The 25,047-nt window shown below is 40.6% G+C and overlaps 1 protein-coding gene across 3 annotated transcripts in view; it reads right to left on the reverse strand.

The window, feature by feature from the left end:
* The window catches only part of CHCHD3 (coiled-coil-helix-coiled-coil-helix domain containing 3), a 236,971-nt gene that overhangs the window by 34,645 nt on the left and 177,279 nt on the right, over window positions 1–25,047 (reverse strand). For all 3 annotated transcript variants that reach the window (XM_012721054.1, XM_012721053.1, XM_012721052.1), the window contains one exon: window positions 18,770–18,840. In XM_012721054.1, the coding sequence (XP_012576508.1) occupies window positions 18,770–18,840 (71 nt within the window). The remainder of the gene's footprint in view (window positions 1–18,769; window positions 18,841–25,047) is intronic.

The raw sequence follows: 25,047 nt of genomic DNA on the forward strand, positions 1-25,047 counted from the left end.
ACTACAGTTGTATTAATAAGTCAGTGTGTCCACTGGAAGTACGAGGATGCCACACAAGATTTTATTTCTGGGAAAAAATGATCAGCCAAAGGCCGAGGAACAGACTTCAGAACAACTTTTAGGAAGAATGTTTGCTCATTCGTTTCAGACTGCCAACCAATAATTGCCTACTTTCTCAGATTAATATAAATAACGAGGAGGAATGACAAGTTATTAGATGAGAGCTATAATATAAACTAATAGTAGCAGCATCCACCCAAGTGCAATCTCTCGTATGCACTTCTAACTACTTTATGTACTTCTTCCCATGCTAAGACATAATTATTATTTTGAGAAGTGTTGTTAACTGTTGGTTAATGACTTGACAGAAAACATTTATCTTTAAGCCCATGGTTTAAGAGATGGTACATTCTCAACTATAATTTTATATGTTCAGAGAGGATCCTCTAGGGAAACATGGTGGATTAGACTGTGGGCATCAATTTTAAAATACATATGAAATTAACGTAATAGAAACTTGAACAGTATTGATGACTATCACCATTAGTTAACTATTGACAGCTTGGGATGTGCCAAGATCTTCAATGGATTTCATGTCATTCCTATAGAACATCTTGGTGACTATTATCTTTTACCAGTATAGAAAACTAAAAAGGGGGCCCTCCCTGGTGGTGCAAAGGGTTAAAACACACCACTGTGAAGCTAGCTGCTGCTACTTCACATGGTGCAGTGGACTTCTCCTGTCTCACCCGCTGCTTCCCTCAGCAGTGTACTTAGTCAGTCTGCCTGTTCTGCTCCCCACTGTCTCTGGTGAATTGTCTCACCATCTCTGCACCTCTGGCCTGCACCCCAGTTCTGTATGCATGAATAAATAAATCTTTAAAAAGAAAACTAAAAAGGAGTGGGGATGCAGAAGGAAAAGTACCTTGGCTAGAACAAGTCTATTGCATCATATGAAGGAGGTCTATAAAAATTATATGCTGCAAAAACTTGGCTTCTGTGGATATTTACGATTTCATTATAGTTACAGTGATTCTATGGAATGGAAGCATGAAGAGAAGTCCTAATAGGTTAAAAAAAAAAAAAAAAGACAAAAACAGGAAAACCAAGAACCACAAATAAGAGAAAATGAGCAATACCTGATTGTTACTATAGGAAAATTTCTGGCACATTAAATGTCCCTGTTTTCTTCAATCTGCTTTCCAGACACAAGATCATACAAAAGTGAACTTATGGCATGAAGTACAAATAGATGTATCATTAATAAGAATGGATCCACTTTCTGGAGTATGTGGCCAGAAGCTCAGCACTCAAATCTTTTAAAGATCTAGCCTTAATGCATTCTCAGGAGCAACAATTCTATTTTCTCCGCATCATCAAGTTCTGAGAGTATATTTTTCATTTGTCTTGTCATCAGTTAGAAAAGGTGAAGATGTGTATACATTTTGGTTTTCAATTCTCCTATTAAATCAGCTTCTCAATGCTTCGGTTTCCAAACGCTCCAAAGAGGTATGGATTGACATTTCTGCCAAAGGACAATTTTTTGCTCTGTAGTTTTTCCCAGAGTTAATGGAAAAAGTTCTACCACTAATCTTTTCAATTCACCTCTAGGGAATTACAAACTAGGAGCAAAACTGTAAAGGCTGTGCCAAAATGTAATATTTTTAAATTACACAAGTCAAAAAAGTTGAAAATTTTCACAAAATGGACTCTTCCAAAAGAGGCGTGGAGGTCAAATTTACACGGTAATAAAATTTCTAAATCTAAATCACTTGTGCCCTGGCAGCTCTAACCTGATCCCTAAAGACAATGCTCCTGTATGGTATTGAGTTCCTACTGTATACCTAGAGTATTAGCAGAATTATCAATATTCATCATCCCTGACAACAGTCCCTGAGGTATTACATACACATGTTCTACATCAGCAAAACGTAGCCCAAGAGGTTATGTTCTACAAAAGCAACTCAGTGCCACTTAGTTGGAAGGACTACTCACAACTCAAACATCATCTGTATCATGAAAGAAAAAGCACCACTCTCTAAGGTTGTATTTACATGTTAGTTTCACAGAAAGCAACACTGGTTAAAAGAAAGAAAGTTGAAACAATTTCAGTGCCTGTTAGTATCAGAGAGCTAAATAAATTAGGGCAACATCATCAAGGACTACTACGTGTGTTACAAAATAATGACTTAGATTTGTCACACCCCAGAGGGGTATATAAACGTAAAGTAAATATACGTTAAAGCCAATACGTATGGTATAATCTCCTATTTTTTGTCAAGCAAAGACTGTTCATAGACTAACTTTCCATGAATAGAGACGTGAAGGATGATTACTAAGCTAAAACTTCACACACTTTACTTGTGAGAAGCTGACCTAGAAGAAAAGAGAGGGAAACATTATACTTGCCTATTACCAATTAAAGAAAATACTACCTTAATAATTTAAAAATTCAATAGCATTTATTAATTTTATACAGTCTTCACTACATTAAGACTAGAGGATGGATATAGAGATAAAAATTAATCACAAAATGTAAAGAGAGAATACTTAAAGGATTCATTAAATAATAATGCTTCAAGTGGAATAGCAATAAAGGAGATCTTATATCTTGGGTCCATACAAGCCCAGTTACACATGTAAGGCAAAAAAATCACATGTGCAGACAGAGCCCATCTGAACAGACCACATAGTTTCTGACTCTAACACGTTCTATGTAACAACACGCAAATTTTGGAACCATGCAAGTTCTTTGAGTTCCATAAGCGGAGATCTTAACCAACAATCTACTTTTTTTAAGTTCTTCATTATACCATTTCAACTGAGAAATGACCCCATTACAGGGACTGCAGACCAGTGCTAACATGAGGGACCAGTACCTGGCTCTGATGGCCCCTTATGATCTGAGGTTCCTTCTCTGCTGATGCCCTAAGATTTCCCCAGACAGCATTGCATGAACCAAACCTCTCCTGAATGCTCTCCTCCCCACCTTTCAACCAAATCTCCTTTTTCTTAATTCTTTGAACTTTGCTAACAGATTGTTAATATAAACTAATATGTGCTATTCTGGGATGCATACTGAAATCAGTCATTAACATGATACAGCAAATTCTGATTATTATAACACATAAATAGATGTGCATTAAATATTATTCTCATATATTAATAAAAGACTTCTAGAAACAATAATCAACTCAAACTGAATAAAGCTGAGAAATGTGGAAACCAGACACAGGTGATAAAAACAATATTCCCAGGCAGCTAGAGCTTTAGGTTGAATCCTCATGCCCTACTAACTGCATTTCAGACCACGGATTTTGAATCCTTCAAAGTCTGACTCCCATCTTCCTTTGGGGGCTCATATTTCCTTGCACCTCCCTCCATGTTCACCCTAACCCCATATCGTACTTGATTCTTTCTTCACACAAAGCCATTCTCCTCTTTCTTACCTTAAGTAAACCTCAAGTTGAGAAGATACAGCCTGCACCAGTCACCTCTTCCTGAAGCCCAGACCCACCCTTCCTATGCCTATGCCTTCGCCTGTGCCTTGGTCTGATACCACGTTTCAGTTACCTTCACGTTAATCTCTCTCCCCATGAATATACTGAAAGCATCGGATGGCCAGGGATCATGCCTTCTTCATCTCTGTATTTTCCAGTTTATGAAACCCTCTGGAATGTACAAACTACTCAATGATTTTTCCCGAACAAATGCTAAAACCCCTGTATCAGACTTTGACACATCTACAGCAGAGGTGTCTCGGTAAGTTCAAGTACAGGGCTCTGAGAGCAGGGATTCAAGCGCACATTTCAGAATTCGCAGTTCCCTCGGAGCACAGAGCACGGAGACTCTGAACGGATATTTGTGTTGCTATTGCTGCTGCTGTGCTGCTGTTCTTCAAGGCAAACCTGTCACATTAATTCCTTCCAAAATACACATGTGACTGAGCTCTTCACTGGGGCAAGAAACCAAACAAGTGAGGCTGCGGTATCAGAATCCACTATTTGAAGAGAGCTCTCTGGGCAGGGAAGCTGATGAAACTGGTTCACTGGCAAAAGTCACTATCTCAAATCCAAAGACTTCAAATGTACCCCCAAGCGATCACCCAACGGACCCAACCAAAACCACAAATGACTCGAGCAACAAGACATTAGATTCCTGCCTCCTAGCGAGAGGCCATGACGCCTGCAGGCTGTGTGCGCCAGCCACTGGTGCTGTTTTCTTCTTTACACGTGTGTCTTTTGTATCGGAGAGACACACTAGCATGAACAGAAAAGAACTGGTTAATTACGAGTAGGACCAAATGAGCTGTAATGGAGGTGTTATGAATGTAAATCAGTGGAGCCTGATGCAGAAAACAGCAGCATCTGGGCATGCAGCTTGCAAAGTAATGAGACTGAGAGGATGCGCTGGCACTGGCTTTGATCACTTTATCTTGTTCAAGAGCTCTGCTGGGGAAACAAAGGTGAGAGGCACCGACCTCCTCCCACCGTCCGTCTCGGCATCCCCCCTCCTAACAGATCAAGGATCGATCCCCTTCTCTCTCCTGCTCCTTGCCAACAAACCCCTTTTTCAGAACTAATGGTTTCGTAGTTGGGGGCCCAGCGTAAAGCAGGCTGAGCAAGCTTCTACCATATGAAGTGTCATGTCTGAACATGTCTGAAGTAATTGGCAATCCATTTTTCATCCGAAAGCAGAAACAGGTATATGCTACCTTCAAAATCCCCATCATAAACCATGCTCAATGCGCTGCTCACGCAGGCAGCTTTGGCAATGGTAGGCTGGTGGACTTCACAGCCTCCACCTGAGGGTCTGGCTCACAAATAAATAGGTACTTGTGTCACCTGAGAATCACAAGAGAACAAAATGATGAGCACAGGGCAGGCACATGAAAAATAAACAGACAAATCACATCCTACCCCACAACAGTGGCCCTCGGTGTTTCTCGCATTAATACCGTAATTGGCAAATAGCTGACTTCTTTGTGCTGGTGAGATCTCCACAATGCATGTTTAACACACCAAAAAGGAGGCTTCACTCCTTGAAAAGGAGCGCAGAGCTAGATGTATCACTGCAGTGTGTTCTTGCCAGCTTCGTCCAAAGACAGTAGCAAGGTGACTTGTGAGAGGTGCCTTGTGAGAGGTGCCAAGAGCAAGAACTCCCCTTAATGAGCACATCGATCAATTTTCAAGGGACACGGTTGATGATGAGCATTTAGACATACACGCTCACAAAAGGCACATGGCAATGTAACTGTTGGCCCCTGAGTGAGCAAACGATAAAAGAGTGTGAGGCAGCCATGTGAGCAGGTTGGGGATCCTGGCGACACGTTCACATGGGGACATGTGTGCTTTCATCCCACATGGAGGAAGGGCCAAGATGCCAGCTTTTACAAGTCTTCGAGCACTTTGCCAGAACTCCATACAGAGAAGGAACACACTGCTGCCTAGAATAAGTTATTCTATTAAAAAATCCCAGTGTTAGGATATAAGGCTTCATTTACAATTACTGCTTTTAAAATCCCTTCAACAGGATGCAAACACACTTACACGTAGGGATCTGTGCACTTCTGTGTTACTGCAGCGCTACTGGTCAAAGTTGTTAAGGAAACAACCGAGGTGCCCAATGACAGTGGCAGGGACCCAGATAAGGTGCACAATGGGATACTGTTCAGTTGTAAAACAACAGTGAACTCTTGCCATTTGTGACAACACACATGGACCTGGAGGGGATTAAACTAAGTGGAATCAACCAGAGGGAGAAAGACAAATGCTGGGGGACCCACAGATGCATCTGTGGGTTACAGAGCAACAAAACAAAGAAAATGACAAAACTTAACCAAAAAGAAAATGACAAAACTTAACCAAAACAAAGCCTAGAGGCCCTCCCTGGTGGCGCAGCGGGTTAAAGTCAGCACTGAGAATCTAAAGCCACTTCCGCATGAGTTCGATTCCCGCCTGCCCCGGAGGTGACCGCATGGAGTGGCAGACCTCTCTTGACCCGCCCGCTGCTCCCCTCAGCAGTGGACTTTGTCAATCTGCCGTTCTGCTCCCCACTCTGTCTCTGGTGAAGCCTCTCACAACCCCTGAGCCTCTGGCCTGTACCCCAGTTCTGTAAGCACAAATAAATAAAATCTAAAAAAAAAAAAACAAAAAAAACCAAACCAAAGTCTAGAAATGACTGCAGAACTGAGGTTCTTAGTGGGGGAGGATCATGCAAGAACAAAGTGGGTGGGGCCCACTGTTTTATGAGAAAGGGAAATGGGTGCTCTGGTGGGGTGTGTGGTGTGGTGATGGACATCCGAGGTGTGACTGTAGTCCACTGAATCCTATACAGTGCTGTGTATCAGTGCTAGCTCAGTGAGAAATAAAATAAAATAAAATAAAAAATTGACTTTGGAGCTATGGGTTATACGTGAAGGAAAAAAATCACTACCAAAAAGGTTTGTTTAGAAAGTATAGATAGCTAATTCAAAAGCTAGCCAACACAACAAAAAATTTTAGAAACGCCCCCCCAAAACTATTAGGACTCTCAAGAGGGACATTTACTTTCACCTTGAGAGCTTTTGGGCAATTTTAGTTTGCAATCGATGAGTAGAAACTAACTGAAAGTAACAAGAGACACTGAGTTTAAGTCATATAAAATACGTGACTTTTAAAATGGTGAGCACCTATGAGGTTTCTTTGCTGAACTCTACTGCGTAGGATCAACGGTCACAAGAGCACCACGTAAAACTCATATAAAATATAAGGTCAAACTAGGAGTTGTAATTCACAGGTTCATCCTGAGAGTTTATATTTTCCCCCTGTACACATAGGAAGTCGTTCTAATATATACAGAAAAACGAGTAAGTTTAGCTCATTAAAATCTTCCTTCCAACATATGATTAATTAATATGTCACCACTTAAATCTTTCATACTTCCTACCCGCAAGAACGATCAACTCCACTTTTAAAGACAGCTGAAGGCCAATTAGGTATGCTTAACAGGAAGTGGGGTTTCTAAATAAAAATAGGCATCTTCACTATCTTCCCAAAAAGATACTCAACTTTCATTTGAATTTTCTTCCCAAACTATGAATCTTTTACCAAGGAAAATAGGATGGCAATTAAAGAAAGAAAAAATTTTGAGAAAGTAAAACATTCTCAAAGACGTGATTCTATTGTAAAATGACCAGCCTCACATAACTAAAGGTTAGAGTGATATCACTCTAGAGTGATATCACTCTACGATTCTATTTCCCTTCCCAATAATGTTTTTGTTTGAACAGTTTTCCTATTTTCCTCAATACTGGCCACTCATGTCATGTTTTAAATATGTTTATGATTAATCCTCGAAGGGACTGGGTTTAAAAATAAGTAGTAGCAAAAAATCTTAATGCAAATGTTAACTTCCTTTATATTCATTGCCTGTAACTTACCCAAAAAATAAGAAGTTAAAGTGACATAATCCCTTCAAAACTAATTTTCCAAAACTTAGCCCATCTACAAGAGTCTAAACTAAAAGGAGAAGAGAATAGTAGGCAGAAGTATTTTAATAAGGTGGTAGGGGAGACTAACTCTTAAGAAAACAAATAAGGCAGACTTCTATTTCCACAGCTATGAAACATAAAGGTTAAAAATGTGGCCTTGACTTTGAGATAAAGGATTCAAATCCTCATGATCCAAAAAAAAAAAAAAAAAAAAAAAAGACTGTGGTTAAGATTAGATAAGTTGCTTAAGTCTGTAACTAAACTGAAGAAGCCTATTTTTCCCGGGACAGACTATAGTTAAAACTTGGATATTTCCAATATTCGGGGGCAGTCTCTTCTAGTTAGAATTAGCCAACAATGAATGTGGATTTGTTTTTTTTTTTTTTTTAGCTCTAGTCAACATTTGAAAATGCAAACGTTTATATTGAAATTAAAAATTGCACACCCCTTTGTAAAATGATCACCCTGGAGACAAAACATTACCAAGTAAGTAGGCCTCTTACAGTTCACCTGTGTCCCTTTCCAGTAAGGTCCGTCTCTGTCCTCATCAACCACTTTCTGGGGCCCCTTAGTACAGACTTGGTTTTCCTGCTCTTGAACTTCATACAAATGGAATTGCACAGCAGGTAGTGTTTTGTATATGGTTTTAATTTTACCTGACCAAAATTCTTGAGCTTCCTTCAGGCTGTGACATATGGCAACAGTTTGTTTCTTTTTAACTTTTAATTCTCTCATTGGTGACCACAGGGTGGTTTCTAGTTCATGACTACTATGAATAAACCTGTGATGAACATAGGTATACAATTCTTTTTGTGGGTGTATATTTTCTCTTCAGCTGAACTGCTGGACTGCTGGACTCTTTCCAAGCTGGCTTTGCCATATCATGTCCCCACCAGCAGAACACCAGAGTACTGGTTTCTCCAGCCTTTCAGACAAGTAGCATTGTCAATATTTTGATTCTCACCACTCTGCTGATTTCAATTTGCATTTCCTTCATAATGCTGTTATTAGCACTTTTCATGTGTTAATTGCCCATTCTTCTTTCATAAGGTGCCTATTCAAGTTTTTGCCCATTTCAAATATTCCTTTAACAGCTTAAGATGAACAGAATTTCTTAATTTTAAGTCCAAATTATCAATTTTTATATCTTATTTGCTTCTGAAAATTCACAAGTCAGAAATAGGAATTGCTGATAGAATGAAATTGTAAATGATGATCTGGTAATTATCCATTCAAATGGGCAAAAGGAATACATGTTTAAGTACAATTATCTTAAAAAGTCTAAGTCGGGCTTTCATTTTAGTACTGTGGCGTTAGCCCGGGTGCATAATGAATGAGCAACCACATATATCTTTAAGTTATTTACCTTGCTGAAAGCAGGGAGTGTGGAGAACACTGAAAACAGGATCACCAAACTGGGAAGGGATAAAATAGCAGTAGCTCAGAGTGGCTGAACCCACACAACTTCCCAGAGACTTTGCCCCAAGCCAGCATTTTTATATGCAGATAACTTCTTTGATACAAATTGCAAGCAGGCCCAAAGCTTAAGATGGTTAACTTTGTAAATCTGGCACAGGATAGAATTAAAAAATCTATCTCCTAGAAGTCTTTCTGGACATTTTAAAATATGGCAGGTCAGTCAGACAATAATTAATGCTAATTGGCCCTCCTACAAGCTTCACTGCTTTCCACCTGTAGCTGAGTGGCACTCAAAAAGAAAAATAATTTTTTCCTATCTTTGAACATATCAAAGAAAAATCAAAGAAATTATTTCCAACTGAATGTGATAAAAAGTAAATGAACTCTAGTCAGAGTCAGCATGAGGAAAAAAAAAAAGTCATAGTCACACTCAGGCATATCTCTTGGGAACTATGAGTTAATTATTCAAATAAAGGTGAACAGACAAATTGTATAACACCTAGTACCAAGAACCCAAACGTTCCCCTTCAAAATATTATAACACAAGAAACAAGCTATCATTTAGACACAATCTTCATTTCTCTAAGTAGTAGTGTGCAGTGAATATTTCTGACAAATACATACGGTATGCTAGATTTGTAGTGGGTTTTACTGACTATGGGAGAATAGTCAATACTAATGTTCCTGGTAGAGAGAAACAGAATGACTTGTTACCTTGCACAGAACAAATCACAAATTCAGCGGCTACAAACCTAAGATCATTAACATGTAATAAACATTTTAAAGGAATAGTGGATACCCAGAGATTCAAAACAAAGCCCTACTGTCAAGGCTAGTACAGGGACGAGAGAGTGTTCCAGGTCATGGACTTATGACAGGATGTGACCAACAAGATTGTACCATTAGTGACCTGTGTCACCACTTGGGCTTCCTTTACATGCTGTGTTGACACGACAAGTAAGCTACTGTAGTGACCCACTAGCACTTGTACCAGGTGCAGATGTTCACCTTTTTTGTGCCCCTTTTTTATGAAATAGAGAATAGTGTCTATGGTTTGCCTCCCTGCTCCTTCCCTTTCCAACCCTAATCAGCTTTGATTAGGTTTCTAATCAGCTTTGCGGTGCTGTCCTGCCCTTTCTGCAGACACCTCTGGATTGAGTGGAATGCTGTGAGGAACAGTCAGAAGGAAGAGAAATGATGCAGATGGAAAACAAATTCCCAAGTGGTGTCAGTGTTTCTTCAACTTTGTTACCTTAGAGCACAGTGGGCTAAATAGAGAACTCCAATCTAAGGAATAAAAAGAAACTAAATAACCAGTTAGACAACTTTGTTTAGAGGGGCTCCAATCTTAAAGGGGTGTGTGTGTGTGTTGGGGTGGACCAAGCATCAGTCACCTAAGGTTCTCTATAAAGCTAGCCAATTCTGCTTGCCCATCACAAATATTGACAAATACTGGTTGGTCTGAAGCAGGTCTCTTCTTGGGGGGGGGGGAGTGTTGGGGTAGCAGCTTCTTATAGCTCAAGATCTGGGAGACTACTCTGTGTCCCTTGTGAGTTTGCTCACCATGTAGAACATACCTAACATGGCAGTCAGTGTCTTCTAACTATTAAAACTACTACCTAAGGCTAATTTTTAGACCAGGAGCAATGACATCTTTCTTTTTTAAATTTTAAACCTCCTCAGCTTGACTGCCCTCAAGAGACTGGCAGCAACAATTTACATTTTACAGATGGAAGAGATGAGTCAAAGACACAATGAATAACTTGCCCGAGGAGCTGGGTGTTGGGTGTTTTAAATAAGCAGAATTATGTTTCAGCCAAATCTGTGTTTGCCAGAGTGAGCTTCAAATACAAAGTATTTTCTTAAGCTCATAAACATGGGTTTTCAATGTTAGAGTTCAAAGTCGCCTCTAGTAACACCTCCACGAACACTAGAGGGTGCATGAAATACCATGGAAGATGACAGAGAAAGGTGATGCCTGCAACAAAAAAACTTCTAAAAAGGTCATTGGAACCTAGCTTATCCACAAAGGGCATAGGTATATTTATCTAGAGTTGGTCTCTTCCATTACTAAGTCTCTTACTGTATAATCAAGATGTTACTTGGCTCCAAGGACCTCAGGGAATAAAATGTCACCAATGCAGCTGCTGTATTTCCTGCTTACAGCCCCTCAAATTAAAAAAGGGGGAAGAAGGACCCAATACAAATGCAGAATTTAATTAGTTAGTAAAAGCCCAAAGCCTTGCCTGAAGCCCTGTTCTTCCTATAATATCACATTCTTTTCTTCTTGTGTAAACTTTTCATTATGAAGGAGACATCTTTATAATACAATAATTCTAGTTATAATGTAGCTGTGGGTAACGTAACTCCCGCATTAGCAAAGGCAGCATGTTCAAGTAATGCTGTTTTAATACAATTTGTGTTCAGCAGAAACCAAGTCAACCTGGTCATTTAGAATTTGATCAATGTGAATTAGTGTCTTATTGAGATAAACCATTTTGATCATTTAGAAACTGATCAATGGGAATCAGAGATAAAACATTTATCATGTACATTTGGAATATCAGAGCCATTCACACAGCACTAAAGCAGGTTAGAAGTAGACATCAATACATGTTAGAGACCATCAGTAGGTTACTTGTCAGCTGCAGAAACAAAACTGTATAATTTTCATATTTGATAAGGTAAGTTATTCAAGAAGACAACTGAAGCTCAGCTTTTGGAGAAACTGGAAAGAAAAACACAACAAAACAGAAGAGAGCTCAAACTTGTGAAAAAAGTTTTCATTAAAAGTTTAAGCAGACCCTCCCTGGTGGCGCAGCGGGTCAAAGCACAGCACTGAGAAGCTAAAGCCATTTCCGCATGAGTTCGATCCCCGCCTGCCCTGGAGGTGACCACATGGTGTGGCAGACCTCTCCTGACCTGCCCGCTGCTCCCCTCAGCAGTGTACTTCGTAGATCTGCCTGTTCTGCTCCCCACTCTGTCTCTGGTGAAGCCTCTCACCGCCCCTGAGCCTCTGGCCTGTACCCCAGTTCTGTATGCACAAATAAATAAATCTTAAAAAAAAAAAAAAAGTTTAAGCAGAAGGCCCTCCCTGGTGGCGCAGCAAGTTAAAGCACTGCGCTAAGAAGCTTGAGCCACTTCCTCATGAGTTCAATCCCCGCCTGCCTGGGAGGAGATCCACATGGCGGCACAGACCTCTCCTGCCCTGCCCGCTGCTCCCCACAGCAGTGTACTTTGTCGATCTGCCTGTTCTTTACCCCACTCTGTTCCTGGTGAATCCTCTCACCCTCTGCATCTCTGGCCCGTACCCCAGTTCTGTATAAATAAATCAATCTTAAAAAAAAAGTTTAAGCAAAAAGGCAGCATCAACTTATTTGGCTAAACTTCTGGAAGAGTTTCAAAATTATTAATCAAGGTAAACTTTGTACCTTCGACACAATTAATCTCATATTTCAAATTGAAGTCACAGTGACATCCAGTCATATAGGCTCATGCATCTAACAGAATTATAAATTTTCCAGTCAAAACCTTATTTAATTATTTTACAGCCAATTAAGCAGAGGCTTTAAAACTGTTGCTTAAAACTGTCTAAGAGCCACATGTGTAATTAGAGAACACAAGAAACACCTGCTGATACCATTGGTGAAGCTGATACCATCCTCAGCTTCACTAACACACTTGCAATAGAGCACACCCCCAAAAGAAACCAAAGCAGTATAAAGCGAAGCCCTAATAAAACCCAGGTTGTTTTAAAATGAAAGGATTTTTACACTGAAGAAAGCCTTTGAATAGATATTAATACTACCCAAATCCACCTTATTTGCAAGAGTTTTGCATACCATCCCCGAGACACTCACAAACCATCTAAATGTCTGCCACGGCTAGCTAATCTTCTAATGCGTTACAAGGATAACTCAGGCTTCTTCCAGGAGCCTAAATTTATAAGTCAGGTTTCGGTGACTTCGTTCAAGGATAAAAGTGAAAACCCCTTCTCAAGTCTGGCACACACAGAGTATTACAGGTCTTCGCACACCATTGCACAGACTCATGCTCCTTGCAAAAGCTTCATCTTGTGAAGAAACTGAAGCCAAGTTGAAGCATTTCAAACACATTTCCCACAGATCTGTGTCCCTTTCCCATTCTATATCTATGTGTATGTTTGCCTTTAGGGAAGACGGAAACTGGTCACTTCATTCTCTAAAGGACAGCCAGGGAATGAAACCCCCATTATCATTTGTTTGGTAGTTGAGTCTCGACAAGGTCTACCGTGCCTTTCACTTATTTTACGCTTCTTTTCTACCTGCCTCATGCTTTGTTTGCTATGTCTTTCCGTTGTACCCATCAGCGTGTGCTCACACTGTATTAAAAACACCCCTTTCAGCAGGAGAAGGATTACCACTCCAGCCAAACCCAAAAGCTGAGATTCTGCTGTGGACATCCAGAATCGGGCGCTGGTGGTGTGTGGTCCCTCTGACTCTGAGGTGTCACTGGCTGTGCTGAGCTCTCTCCAGGGCCACCCTTCTGTGGCCTTGCTGACTGCCACCCTGGAGAGTTCCCTCCTAAGGGGAAGCATGCTCTCTAATCTCAATTGTCTGGAGATAAATAAAAGTTTTCTATGGCACAGAGTCTCATAACTTGTACATAAAAAATGCTATAGTAAAATCTATTATTTATTATTTTATGTACTTGTGCTAGAGCTGGGCCAGCACTACCCATAGGCATTTTAAAATATGCTTAGCTTAATTAACTACCTATAAGGCAAGGCTGTAAGAATTAATACAGAACATTATTCTCACATAGAACCACAGCTATAGCATGGTGTTAGCACCACAGAACAAGGAACTCACAGCATCTGTTATTAGTACTTTCTACCAAAGGATAATAAAGCCGGGGTTAGGGTGCTTGTAACGATTGAGTTAGATCAGGAGAAGAACAGTAAACACAACTTTTAATCATCGTTTTATGCTATTATCTTAATATTTTTGAACAAAAATTAGACATGAAAATGCACTATTTGCTTCATGATTTGTGTTTTACAACTAAAAACTTAGAGCTATTATAGGAAACAAAATCTTGCAGCAAAATACACAGCACAGTATCTCCAAATTAATTCCCACCGCAAAAGGATGATTGGTGTTTATCAGGGATATAACTGTCCAATGACAGCAGAACTAACTTTGGATTTTCTAAAAAGCTAATATTTTAAATTTCTGTCTTCCTCTTGTTCTCCTCCAGGAAGTCTAAGTTCCATGCTGGGTAAGACCTGACCTATTTCCTTCACCACTTTAGAATTCAAACCTGACAGAGGTGTGTCACGCAGAGGTACTCTGAATGAATGACGTGTTGATAGGACTGGAGAAAAAAAACTGCATTAAATCAAAAGTGTTTTAATGGTTTACTGCCAAAACTATAAACTGAAGGGCTGAAGTGTGAGTTAATATTTAAGCATCCCTAAAATAATCCCATTAGTTATCCTGGCAGGATGCAGCGATGTGACTGATGTTCACCACACGTAATCTCAAAAGCTCTTAGCTTTCTTTCTCTTCACAGTGATTTTTGTGTGGTCCCCTATCAGGTGTATAATATTGCCCTTGAAATTGCAATTTAAAAAGCTTCCGTCTCTAGGAACCATGATGAACCCAAATGAATGCTTCCATTACCTAAAATTAACCAAATCCTTTTCAAAGTCCTTCAGAGCTTGTTGTTAGGGGAACAGTGGAAATCTGCTCTGTCACATAATGGAAAGAATATAGTACACTGCCTAGTGAAAGACTGAACCTGCAGTGATGACCTGAGAGGGACAGATTATTAAGGAAAAATAAAGTTCCATTAAGTAATCGTGTCTTCAAAGATGGTAAGCATCTCTAGAGCCAAAGCACCAATATTTCCCAGGAGCAGTGCTAATGAACTCACGACAAATTAATACACGACATTCTAGGAAGCTCAGCCTACAGATGGTAGCTAAAAAAGAAGGCTACAATGAAAATCATCTCCCGAAAAATTGCCTATGAAATTCCTTCAGTATATAAAGCCTAGGTCGTGGTAGATATAGGAGTCAGTCAGATTGCAAAGTCTGAGGGCAGAGTCTATAAGGCTATCTTCACTTCTGATATCTGCAAGTTCAAGGGTTTTCTCAAACCACCATCAAGCTTTGGTCATTTGCTAAAAGGACTCACAGAAACCACTAAAAGCTACTGAGCTCACAGGGCTTATTATTAGAAATAAAACTGAGAATCAACCAAAGGAATACACACACACACAACACACAGGACAGAGTCTGGGAAGGTCCCAATACAGTGGCCATTGTCCTCAGGGCGTTTCCCACACTCCTCCTCCACACCCCCGCATCAATTTGTGATGCCAGAGTATATGCACAGAGTGTGATCAGCCTGAGAAGCTCACCTCAACTTCAGTGTCCAGGGTTTTACTAGAACCCCATTACATATACTTTATTACCCCAGAGGCTGGACTCATGTCACCTGGCCCAAGGGGACCACCACTAGCAGTTAGACACTTCAATCACTTGGGAAATGCCAAGGTTTTAGTGGTTACCTCCTATGATCTGGGTATACAGACTGGACTCCTTTCTAGAAAAGGTCAAATTCTTTATTAAATAATATCTCCTAAAGAAAAGATAATGATACAGTTGAGATTCTGCTGAAAGCTAAGCCTACCCCACAGGCCCACACTGTCTTGGAAACAGTGACATTTCTATTTGTTTTCCACGTCACATCTCATTCTGCAGCCGGCTACTTAAGGCTGAATGATGTGGCATTTGGGAGGGTTTCAGAAGAGATTCCCTCTCCCTGAAAACCAGACTTACCTCTACCGAATTCAGCTTCCAGCAACATTCCCGGCTGCTAAACTCTATTTCTTGCTCTCCTCTGCCCCTTCCATGCACACCGAGGAGCTGCATTGTGTCTCCACACCCACGCCCTACTCTAAGTTTAGGTCCTAATGACCAGTTCTTAGAAAGTGTATTTGAGGAGAGGTCTTTAAAGAGTCAACTAAATTAAAATGACGTGATGAATTTCTGAGTCCTAAGTCAAGGTGACCCGAGTCCTTATAAAAGGACATTGAGACAGATACAAAGGGAGGAGCCAGCGGAGACCCTAGGAGAGACGATCACCTACGGGGCATGGAGGTCTCAGAGGAAAGCATGTCTGCTGACCCCTGGGTCTTATGGTGAGAAAATAAATATTTAAGTCACTCACTCTGGGTGCTTTGTTATTTTTTAAGATTTATTTATGTATGCATACATAAATGGGATATAGCCAGAGATGCAGGGGTGGCGAGAGGATTCACCAGAGGCAGAGTGGGGAGCAGAACAGGCAGATCGACGAAGTACACTGCTGAGGGGAGCAGCGGGCAGGTCAGGAGAGGTCTGCCGCACCATGTGGGTCACCTCCAGGGTGGGGCTCGAACTTGCAATGAAACCGCCAGGGCTCAGCTAAGCTTCACAGTGCAGCGCTCCAGCCCACTGTGCCACCAGGAAGGGCCCACTCTGGGTACTTTGTGATGGAAACCCTTCACACACAAATACGTCAATCAATCACTAATTCACATCTAATCTTTCATCCGTCTCTTTTCCTTTTTCCTTTTGCACTGTGAGATACCATCCATCCGCCTGGTCTTTCTGTTTTTTTCAGCATGGCCTTGCATCCAGATGGAGTCATGTTCCTAACGTACACAGAACTCAGGGCACTCCACAGAATCAGTGCAGTCAACTGCACAAATACCTTCCAGCAAATACCTTCCAGTGACTTCTGGCTAAGCTCAGACTACACTTCCTCCCCTGGCAGTGAATAGCCTACTGAACTTTATACATTTATTCTGTGCTAATCTCTATGAATCAGACCCTTGAGATTAACTCATCATCCACCAATTAGAGGGCATCACGGCCTTCGGGATCTATTCTCTTTCCATTATTCAATACTCGTCTTCAAGCCCCGGCTCAAATGTGTTTGCTTTTGTGATGAACTGCTCTCCTCTGATTTACCTTAATTATTTGTCTTGCATATGGCGGCTACCACCCAGAATGAAGAAATACCAAAAGCAGCAAGTCAAAAGTCCACATACTAAAGAGAAGTCCTCATACTAGAGACAAGAAGGTTACAAAGTGTGACATCATCATTAGAGAGAAAGAAAGAAAAAGCTTAAACATCCATACTCACACACCTTTTAAAATCAAGTCCACATAATTCTATACCTAAATTTTTTAAAACAGCACAGTTAGCCTTCGAGGGTAAGATGTGTGGCCCCTTCTTAGAGGGTCTCTCCCTGCTGCGCCTAAGACATAGTCCATTAAGAAATCTTGAGGGGTTTTGTCTGTTTAAAAAACACCTCAAAGGGTGTTTATAAAAACATCTTTAGGGGGGAAACATTAAAATAACATTAATATCCACTACCACACAAATTGTACCATAGCAGAAAGTAATAACTCTATCTTAGAGTTTAATCATTTTATCCAATGTTTATAAACATGTGCCAGGAAGGAGGCCAGAGCCAGAAGCAATCCTTCAACTCACTCTGTAATAACACTTGCTTTGGTTTTACTAATTTGCCCATGTGCCACTAACGGGCCACACAATAGAGCTCTTTATACGCTCAGGAAAACTCTGAATGACGTCTTCTTACCTCATATGAGAAGTGGCAGCCAAGGGCAGCTGCCAGGCTATGGATCGTGGGTACTTTGATCCATCAGTGAGAGAACATTCATGTAAACATTCCAAGGATTAATAGAGGTAATAGAGTAATTGAATATTGCTAGCAAAATCAAGGGCAGAGGAAAGCCTCAGATTGAGATGGTTTCAAGGTATGTGTGAAGCAAAGAAAACAGATTAACCATGAAAAAGGCAGATGCCCAAATGTGGACATGACTGTCATTTTATTAGACAAAAGTGAACGGCTTCTGTGTTCCTATGAATCAAGGTAGCGATCTGACAGCAGCTACATCAGAGACAACCTACCTTATGTACTTTTCACCTACGAGTTCCTCTGGTTTCAATTTCCCCTTGATTCATAAAACAGATTGAGTCACCACAAGCTTTCCGCAAATGCCCTTTCTTTGCATTGGATTCCAGTAGAGACGATCACCTGCCTCTATCTACCCCTAAATACCTGCAAGTATTCAGAGCACTTCATTCACCAACTGTGGTCTGTTCAATAAGTGATACAACTGCACTTTCAACTTGTCATGCATCTTGTTATGAAGAGTAAATAACCAGACTATTAGAGGTAGTAAATACATACAATTAGGTGTAGACCCTGTAAAATTCCCACCACCATGTCACCCGCACACCATCACCATGGTCCCTTGTGCTCGTCCCTCTCCAGTTTTGATCCCTCTCTTCGCCCCTCCCCTGCAGAATGCCTCTGAGTTATAGTTGCCTATCAATTTTGCTTTTTAATTTATTATAAGTACTATTTTTTCCTGACATTTTATTTGGTTCCCCTACATTCCTCCTATCAGTGAAACTGTCCAATATAATTAATGGTGGGAATTTTATAGGGACTATGCCTGAGAGGAGAAATAATACACTGCGCAATAAGGAAGAATGAGGTAAAACATATAAGATACATATACTCTAAATAAAATTTATAAATGTATCGATAACACCTCATGATATACGCTTAATAAGTATTTTCATTACAATGAAGAAAAATTTCCTCCCAGTCCTGGCTTGTCTTAATCTTTAAACAGTACCCCTTGCCCAGAGAAGTCAATTTCTCTACCATGGAGTATGGTTTGGTGTTCTGGCTAAAAAGAATCACCAAACCCACCATCACCTCTATTTTTTTCTAATAGTTGAGCATTTTCTATTTGTATCTATTAAATTTAAATTTTTGTGAAAGGCGAAAAACGAAGAAACTTACTTGAACTTTGCTTCCACCTCTTCAGCAGCTTTCTGGTATTGCTCAGTGGTGACTTTGTAGAACTCGGAGCTCTGTGGACAGAGATTGGTAAAGAGTTTTTACAACGAGGACAAAATGTATGAAAGACTTGTTTAAAAAAACACATAAAATCTCATTTCAACCTCTCAAGCAGGAGAAAGGTTTCTTGTATAAGCCCCATGAATACTTATATGAGCACATGTAAATGGGTTTCCATTTAAATGACCATACAAATGTTGATACACCAATTATAATTATAGAGTAACCTTTCATGGTGATAGTCCATTACTGATCCTTTAGAGAAAATCACTAATATTTTTGAAAGATTATTTAGATCTCCTTTATTTAGAATCTACCACAGCAAGCTCAATGAGATGGAATCATAACATTCACACACATATCACAGTTGCCTATTATTCCAGTGTTCCATGAAGGATTTTTGAGGATCATTTCCTTCTATAGAATATTTTTGTCAAGATAAATTCTTAGGGAGTGGTCTGTGTTCTCTCAATTCCACACAACCTCAAGAGCATCAACATTTATGATAAATGAGCCACTAAAAACAAGAGAACAGAGGTAGGTAATTTTTATACCAAAATACATTCACTATCACCTGCATGGACTCACCGCACCATAGATCTTGTGGCAATAGCAGAGCAGAGCCTATCCTGGGGCAGCACAACTAAAAATCACCCATTCCAGCTTGTGACTTAGAAATCTGTCTTACTGCAGAGAAGGTGGCCTGAATGACCCACAAGCCTACACTCAATGAAATAATCCTGTAAAATGCAACATGCACAAAAGGAGACAGAGCAATCCAGGAGTCTGCGGTGCCCTTTCACACCCTAATCACTAGGGTTTTCACATGCATGACTCGGGGTGTTTTATTTTTTCATAAATCATCGTTGGTTGGTTGGTGAGAAAATGAAAATGAAACCCTCCTCACACTAGTGACCCCTTCGTATTGAACAATCTGGGTTGCTCATGACAGTCACATCCAGGTTTTGGGCTGTAGATAAAATCAATAGGTATGTGATTAGACAGCCGACTTGAGGTGGCTGGAGCCATGGACAGGTCACCATTTGAGATGATGAATAGCTCTCTATCAACCTCGAGTCCCCTACGATGCTAACATTTACTATGATCTTATTTGGGCTGCGATTTATCTTTCTTGCACCTGATCAATAAAGATGAACAGAACAGTTGTTAGGATCGATTGTAATTTTTTATCATTTTCAAGAACAAAGGTGTACTTCTGACATGAAGACAATATGCTAAGTATACAGCTTCTGCATTTTTTTTAAAATTGCAATATGAGTGATCAACCACCCCAGTCTATACACCAAAAGGTTTGAATTCATTGCTGGTGTGGGTCTCAAGTGATCAAGAAGCCATTTGTCTTGAGGTATTTTCACTTTCAGTTGTGTTTTATCTTCTTATCAGTTTCACTTAAAAGACTTTTCTTTCAAAAATGCACTGGTCAGGACATGTTCTTTGCAATGTCTGGTTTAAGTTTTTTTTTAACCTGTAACAGTGGAATCTACAAAGGGGAGGGTCCATGTTTCCTGACCCCCCCCAATGAAGGGTGGAGATGGGGTGAGACACACTAAATTCTCACATAACCTGATGGATGAAGCAAAAAGAACAGGAGGAGAGACTTGTCCTTGACCCAACAAGGTGGTCTTTTGATGGAGAACCACTGCTTTATAAGTGCATGTTGCTTCGGAACCCATAAGGTCCTTCATAGGAGGGATGACTTACATATCTTCACTTCTGTTCTTTCTCTAGCTCTCTATTCATATTCACACTGAGAGCTTCCTCCAACAGCAGAAAAAAAAAAAACAAAAATCCTGACATGATGTGTCCAGTGGCAACACAGATTTGTGGCAGATAATATAATTTAAGTCCAATATTAAAGACCCAATTTATTAATATTTTCCTCTGCAACAAATCTTTATTTGCTTTAACCTTAAGTACTTGTTTTTCACCAAGATTTTCTTTGAGAAGTAGATCTGATAAATCCAAAGTAAAATGATATTATCTTTTAGATGTTTTAGTGTTATCCAAAGTCTCATAAAGTCTTGTCTGTCTCTGTCAAAGATTAGTGGAACAGGAGTTCCTGGGAGGTGAACTATTCAAACAACAACATAATTATCCAGACGTGGGAGCATTTCTGTCGCCTGTTCTAGAGGACAAACCATCAGTGGAAACAACAGGCATTTTCATTCTCTCTGTTACAACATCTTCTAACCTAAGGCACTAGGGACCAATTTCTAAATATGGAGGCAATAAACCAAGTTGGGCAGCTCCACAGTACACTATTTTTAATGTTCTACTAATCACGTGAGTGTCGTCTACAGTACTCTGCACTCAGGTGAAAGAGGCTCAGCACAACGTGGGATGGTTAAAGAACATGAATTTGGGAGCCAGGCAGCTCAATATGGATGCCCTTCCCCCTACCTTGTGGAATAGAGCACACTACTTCACCTGAAGTTATCTGACACCTGTAAAATGGGGTGACCATAATGAGCTAGTGGGCTTCATTGGCGATTAATGTGTGAATTCACATAAAGCTCTTTGAATATACCTAGAACTATAATAAACTTTATAGGAATGCTACCTATTATTAAAAAATTACTTAATAATTAGAAAAAGCACATAGTACTTTTTTATTCTAAATTTGCTAATTCTTTTTCAGAAGCCATTTTCATAAAAATCTAAGTATTTAAAAAAACAAGTCTTTCTTTATAATAAAACAAACACTGCATTTTGCTTCTACAGGTTATCTGTTCTATTTTTCCACGTCCTTTACGATAATGGTGAAAACAATAAACAGAAAAACCAACATCAAGAACAAGAACAACAAAAACCCAAGATAATGGGAGATGTGAAGGTAATGGCTGAGCAGTGCTGGGGTATTGGTGGTTCTGAACTACAGATCCAGTTGCACTAAGGCCACATAAAAATCAAACCCACAGTTTCTAACCTTACCATCAGTGAAATGTCTTAACTAAATTAAGCAGCAAAAACACCTTTAGGCCAGGACTTTCCAGGACCCTAACTCTGACTCTACTCTGTGAATCTTCCAGATGAGAAAGGTGTTCATGATAACTCTCAAACTGATGTGCTTACATGAGCTTTTAATGATGGAACATGCTGAGGAAATGGAATCCCTGGAAACGGTCTGTGAGAAATGCTGCATGAAAGAAAAGTCCCAACCACCATTTCAATCCTGCACTTCTTGATGTGCAACTTTTCCTTTCTCAGACCGATATTTTCTTATGGGCGATTTTAAAACCAAACATTCAACAGATAAGGGAGGACTAGAAATCGGAAATAATGAAAAGTAATTCTAGAACTGATGGTGACTGATGGTATCACTTTTATTAAATGCTAATAGAAAAGAGCCTGTCACTATCTTGTATATTAAAAATATGAGATGAAATCCTCCAAGAAAATTCTGGCCTATTCCCTTGAAGGCTCTCCCACGGCAGATCGCAAGATGGCCGCACTATCCAGCGCCCCATGGTGATGCCGCCTTGAAGCCTCCCTCGTCATGAAGGATGGAGCCTACTTTCCCAAACCAACTTCTTCTGTCTGGGTTTTGCTTGTGACTAGCTCTGGCCAACAGGAAGTTCCAGTTCCATGCTGAGGCCTCTGTCTTGGGACCCTGCCAGAAGCCCATGTCAATAAGTCAGGCCAGCCAGCTGGTGAAGGAGAGATTGTGAGTCCTGGCTGGGCTCACTCTAGACCAGCCCAACCCAGCATGAGCCAGACTAGATAGAAGTGGTTTGCAGCCCAAACTGGTGACCCGCAGAATCACTAAGTATATAAACAGTGGCTGTTTTAAACCACTAAGCTTGGGGTGGCTTATATATAATCAAAGCTAACTGATTCCCTGCCCTTTCTTCTGTTTTCATGGCACCACAGGCTTCAAAAGCCTTTATCCATTATACTGACCATAAGTGCTTCGGTACGATTTGCCCAACTATGAGCTTCCCCAAAACAGGTATCATCTCACTTATTATTGTATTTAGAGCACTTGGCTTACATGAAACAACACATATTAAAATTCACATCAGAACAACACCATTTGTTCTTAAACTTTTCCAACTTTTGCTCTTATTAAAAAACAGATGGGATAGACGAGTCCAAAATAAATGGAGTAATAGAATGTGGAGAAGGCGTAACACTCTGTTTATTGTGCAATTCCTACAAGCTAAGAGGCACTCCAGTCTATTATGGCACATTGGAAGGATAGGAATATTGCTGAAGATTGTATTCAATTGCAGTAAGTGTAAAAGTTCAGGTTATGCAATGGATGTTGGAAATCCAGGACTAAGACAGGTGTCCCAAACAACATCAGAACACCAGCCCCTTTTCTGTGTTCCTCCTCGGCCACTCTTTGCATCTGCCTGTTTTCCTCACCATGTCAGGAGAGTTTCTGTACCTTCACTTGTTACAGAAGAGGGGAAGAGGGGAAAGAGGACGAGGGAAGAGCAGCCCTCTCTAGAGATTTCCACCGATGTCTCTTTGGCCAGAATTATACATGATGCACAACCCTTGCTGCAAAAGAGGCTGGGAAAATGAGTATCTTTGTTTTCTTACTCTTTCAGGAGTAAACGGAGAGAAGGAAGGAGCTTGGAATCAGGGTTTACTGAGTCAACTGATGATACCTGCCAGAGCTGGTTGAGAGACAGCACAAACCATGTACAACGACTGCACAGATGAATTCAGATCCATGTATTCTAATATTTATTGCTAATCTCCCTTAAACTCCCAATTTGGGGGCAGGGGGGCGTGCGCTACAGTAGGTGGTTGGGGGGCTTACCCATCTGGTATTCTGACACCTAAGAACAAAGTTTTTAGACAGTGTAGGAAGGGAATGGGAAGCAACAGGAGTGGGCATCATTCCCGAGTTTCTTTGGGTTGGCTGGGACCCAGGTTTCTGAACGTGTGATACACTGCCATTTTCCATTTTCAGAAAGACTCCCTTTGCAAGCACATATTAAAATGCACATGCACAGACACACATTATTGCTAGATTTGAAAAGTATCTGTTTTCAAGTTCTGAATTCGATCAAAAGAAAACAGGCACACACAGGATTTTTGCAGTATCTCCTCAGATTCTCAATCTTACTTCTGTTCCATTATAACTAATAAGGAGCCTATCAGTACCATGTAAGAAAAGAACAAGTCAAAAAGGTCACAAGGCAAATTTGTGAACTAGTTCTTGCAGTTCTTGGACAAAGCGCTTCAGATGGAAATCTGGGCCCAAGTACACGAGGCACAGTTTAAACTGGGGCAGGCTGACGCTATTTCTCAGAGAAGAATCAACCTTTGCACTGTCCATGCGGGGACTGTGCTAAGTCTGTCGCTGATGGTGAGCAAGAGTAAGTGGGGGAAGGAGCAAGTCTGACCTGGGATGTGAGTGGTGTAGCTTTCCTCTTTCCAGGCTGACTATGATCACTGCAACTGTAGATCTCTGGGCCTCCTACAGCCCACCCCAGCACAAGGGGGCTCTCTTTCTGGGGGGCTATTTCAAACACAGGTCTGGTGGTAGAAACACCAAGGTAGGCCTCTTATCCATAGCACCAGAGTGCATCAGCCCTACAGTAAAGGAGCTGGGTTCAAAACATTTACTTAGACTTTTCATCATAACATCCACCCAGGAATTCTGCTGCGATACCTCATCAGCCAGACGTAGGTATATAGTTTTCCCCCAGATGCCAGCTAAGCAGCCAGGGCCCCAAATTCAGATACAGAAGCCCCGGGTGAGGCTGAAGTGACCAGTGACTGAGCAACTCCAGAGGTCGGTCTCTTGATTCTGTGTGATTCTACTGAAAAGACTGACCTTGCCATCTAGTTTTTCTTTTTAACCAAACAACTTTAAGAAATACAGAAATATTTTGGTCTACACTTATAGTTTCATTATTTTCCTTTCTGTATCCTCGGATACCCATTAAGGTGGGCAGTGGAAGGAATCTCCTTGGACTCGGAGGGGATGTGGCCTTGGGCATCAGAGCTGGCATCACAGGGACATGGCATCATGGACACTTTCCAGCCAGGCCTGTATCCCATGGTCTCTTGACTCTTGATGTTTCCTCCCCCCCTCACCTGTCTGGCTCAGGAAATACTGCTCAGGCAGGACAATGAAAGTCAAGATTTAAAGAGTTTACACATCGCCAGCATTGGTTCTGACTCATGGTATATCAGATCCAGCATCCTGTTTCTAAAAGGGACACCACAGAACAGCTGGG

This window comes from Condylura cristata, unplaced genomic scaffold, assembly GCF_000260355.1.
Source record: "Condylura cristata isolate star-nosed mole 26May11 unplaced genomic scaffold, ConCri1.0 scaffold00005, whole genome shotgun sequence".
Classification (NCBI taxonomy): domain Eukaryota; kingdom Metazoa; phylum Chordata; class Mammalia; order Eulipotyphla; family Talpidae; genus Condylura; species Condylura cristata.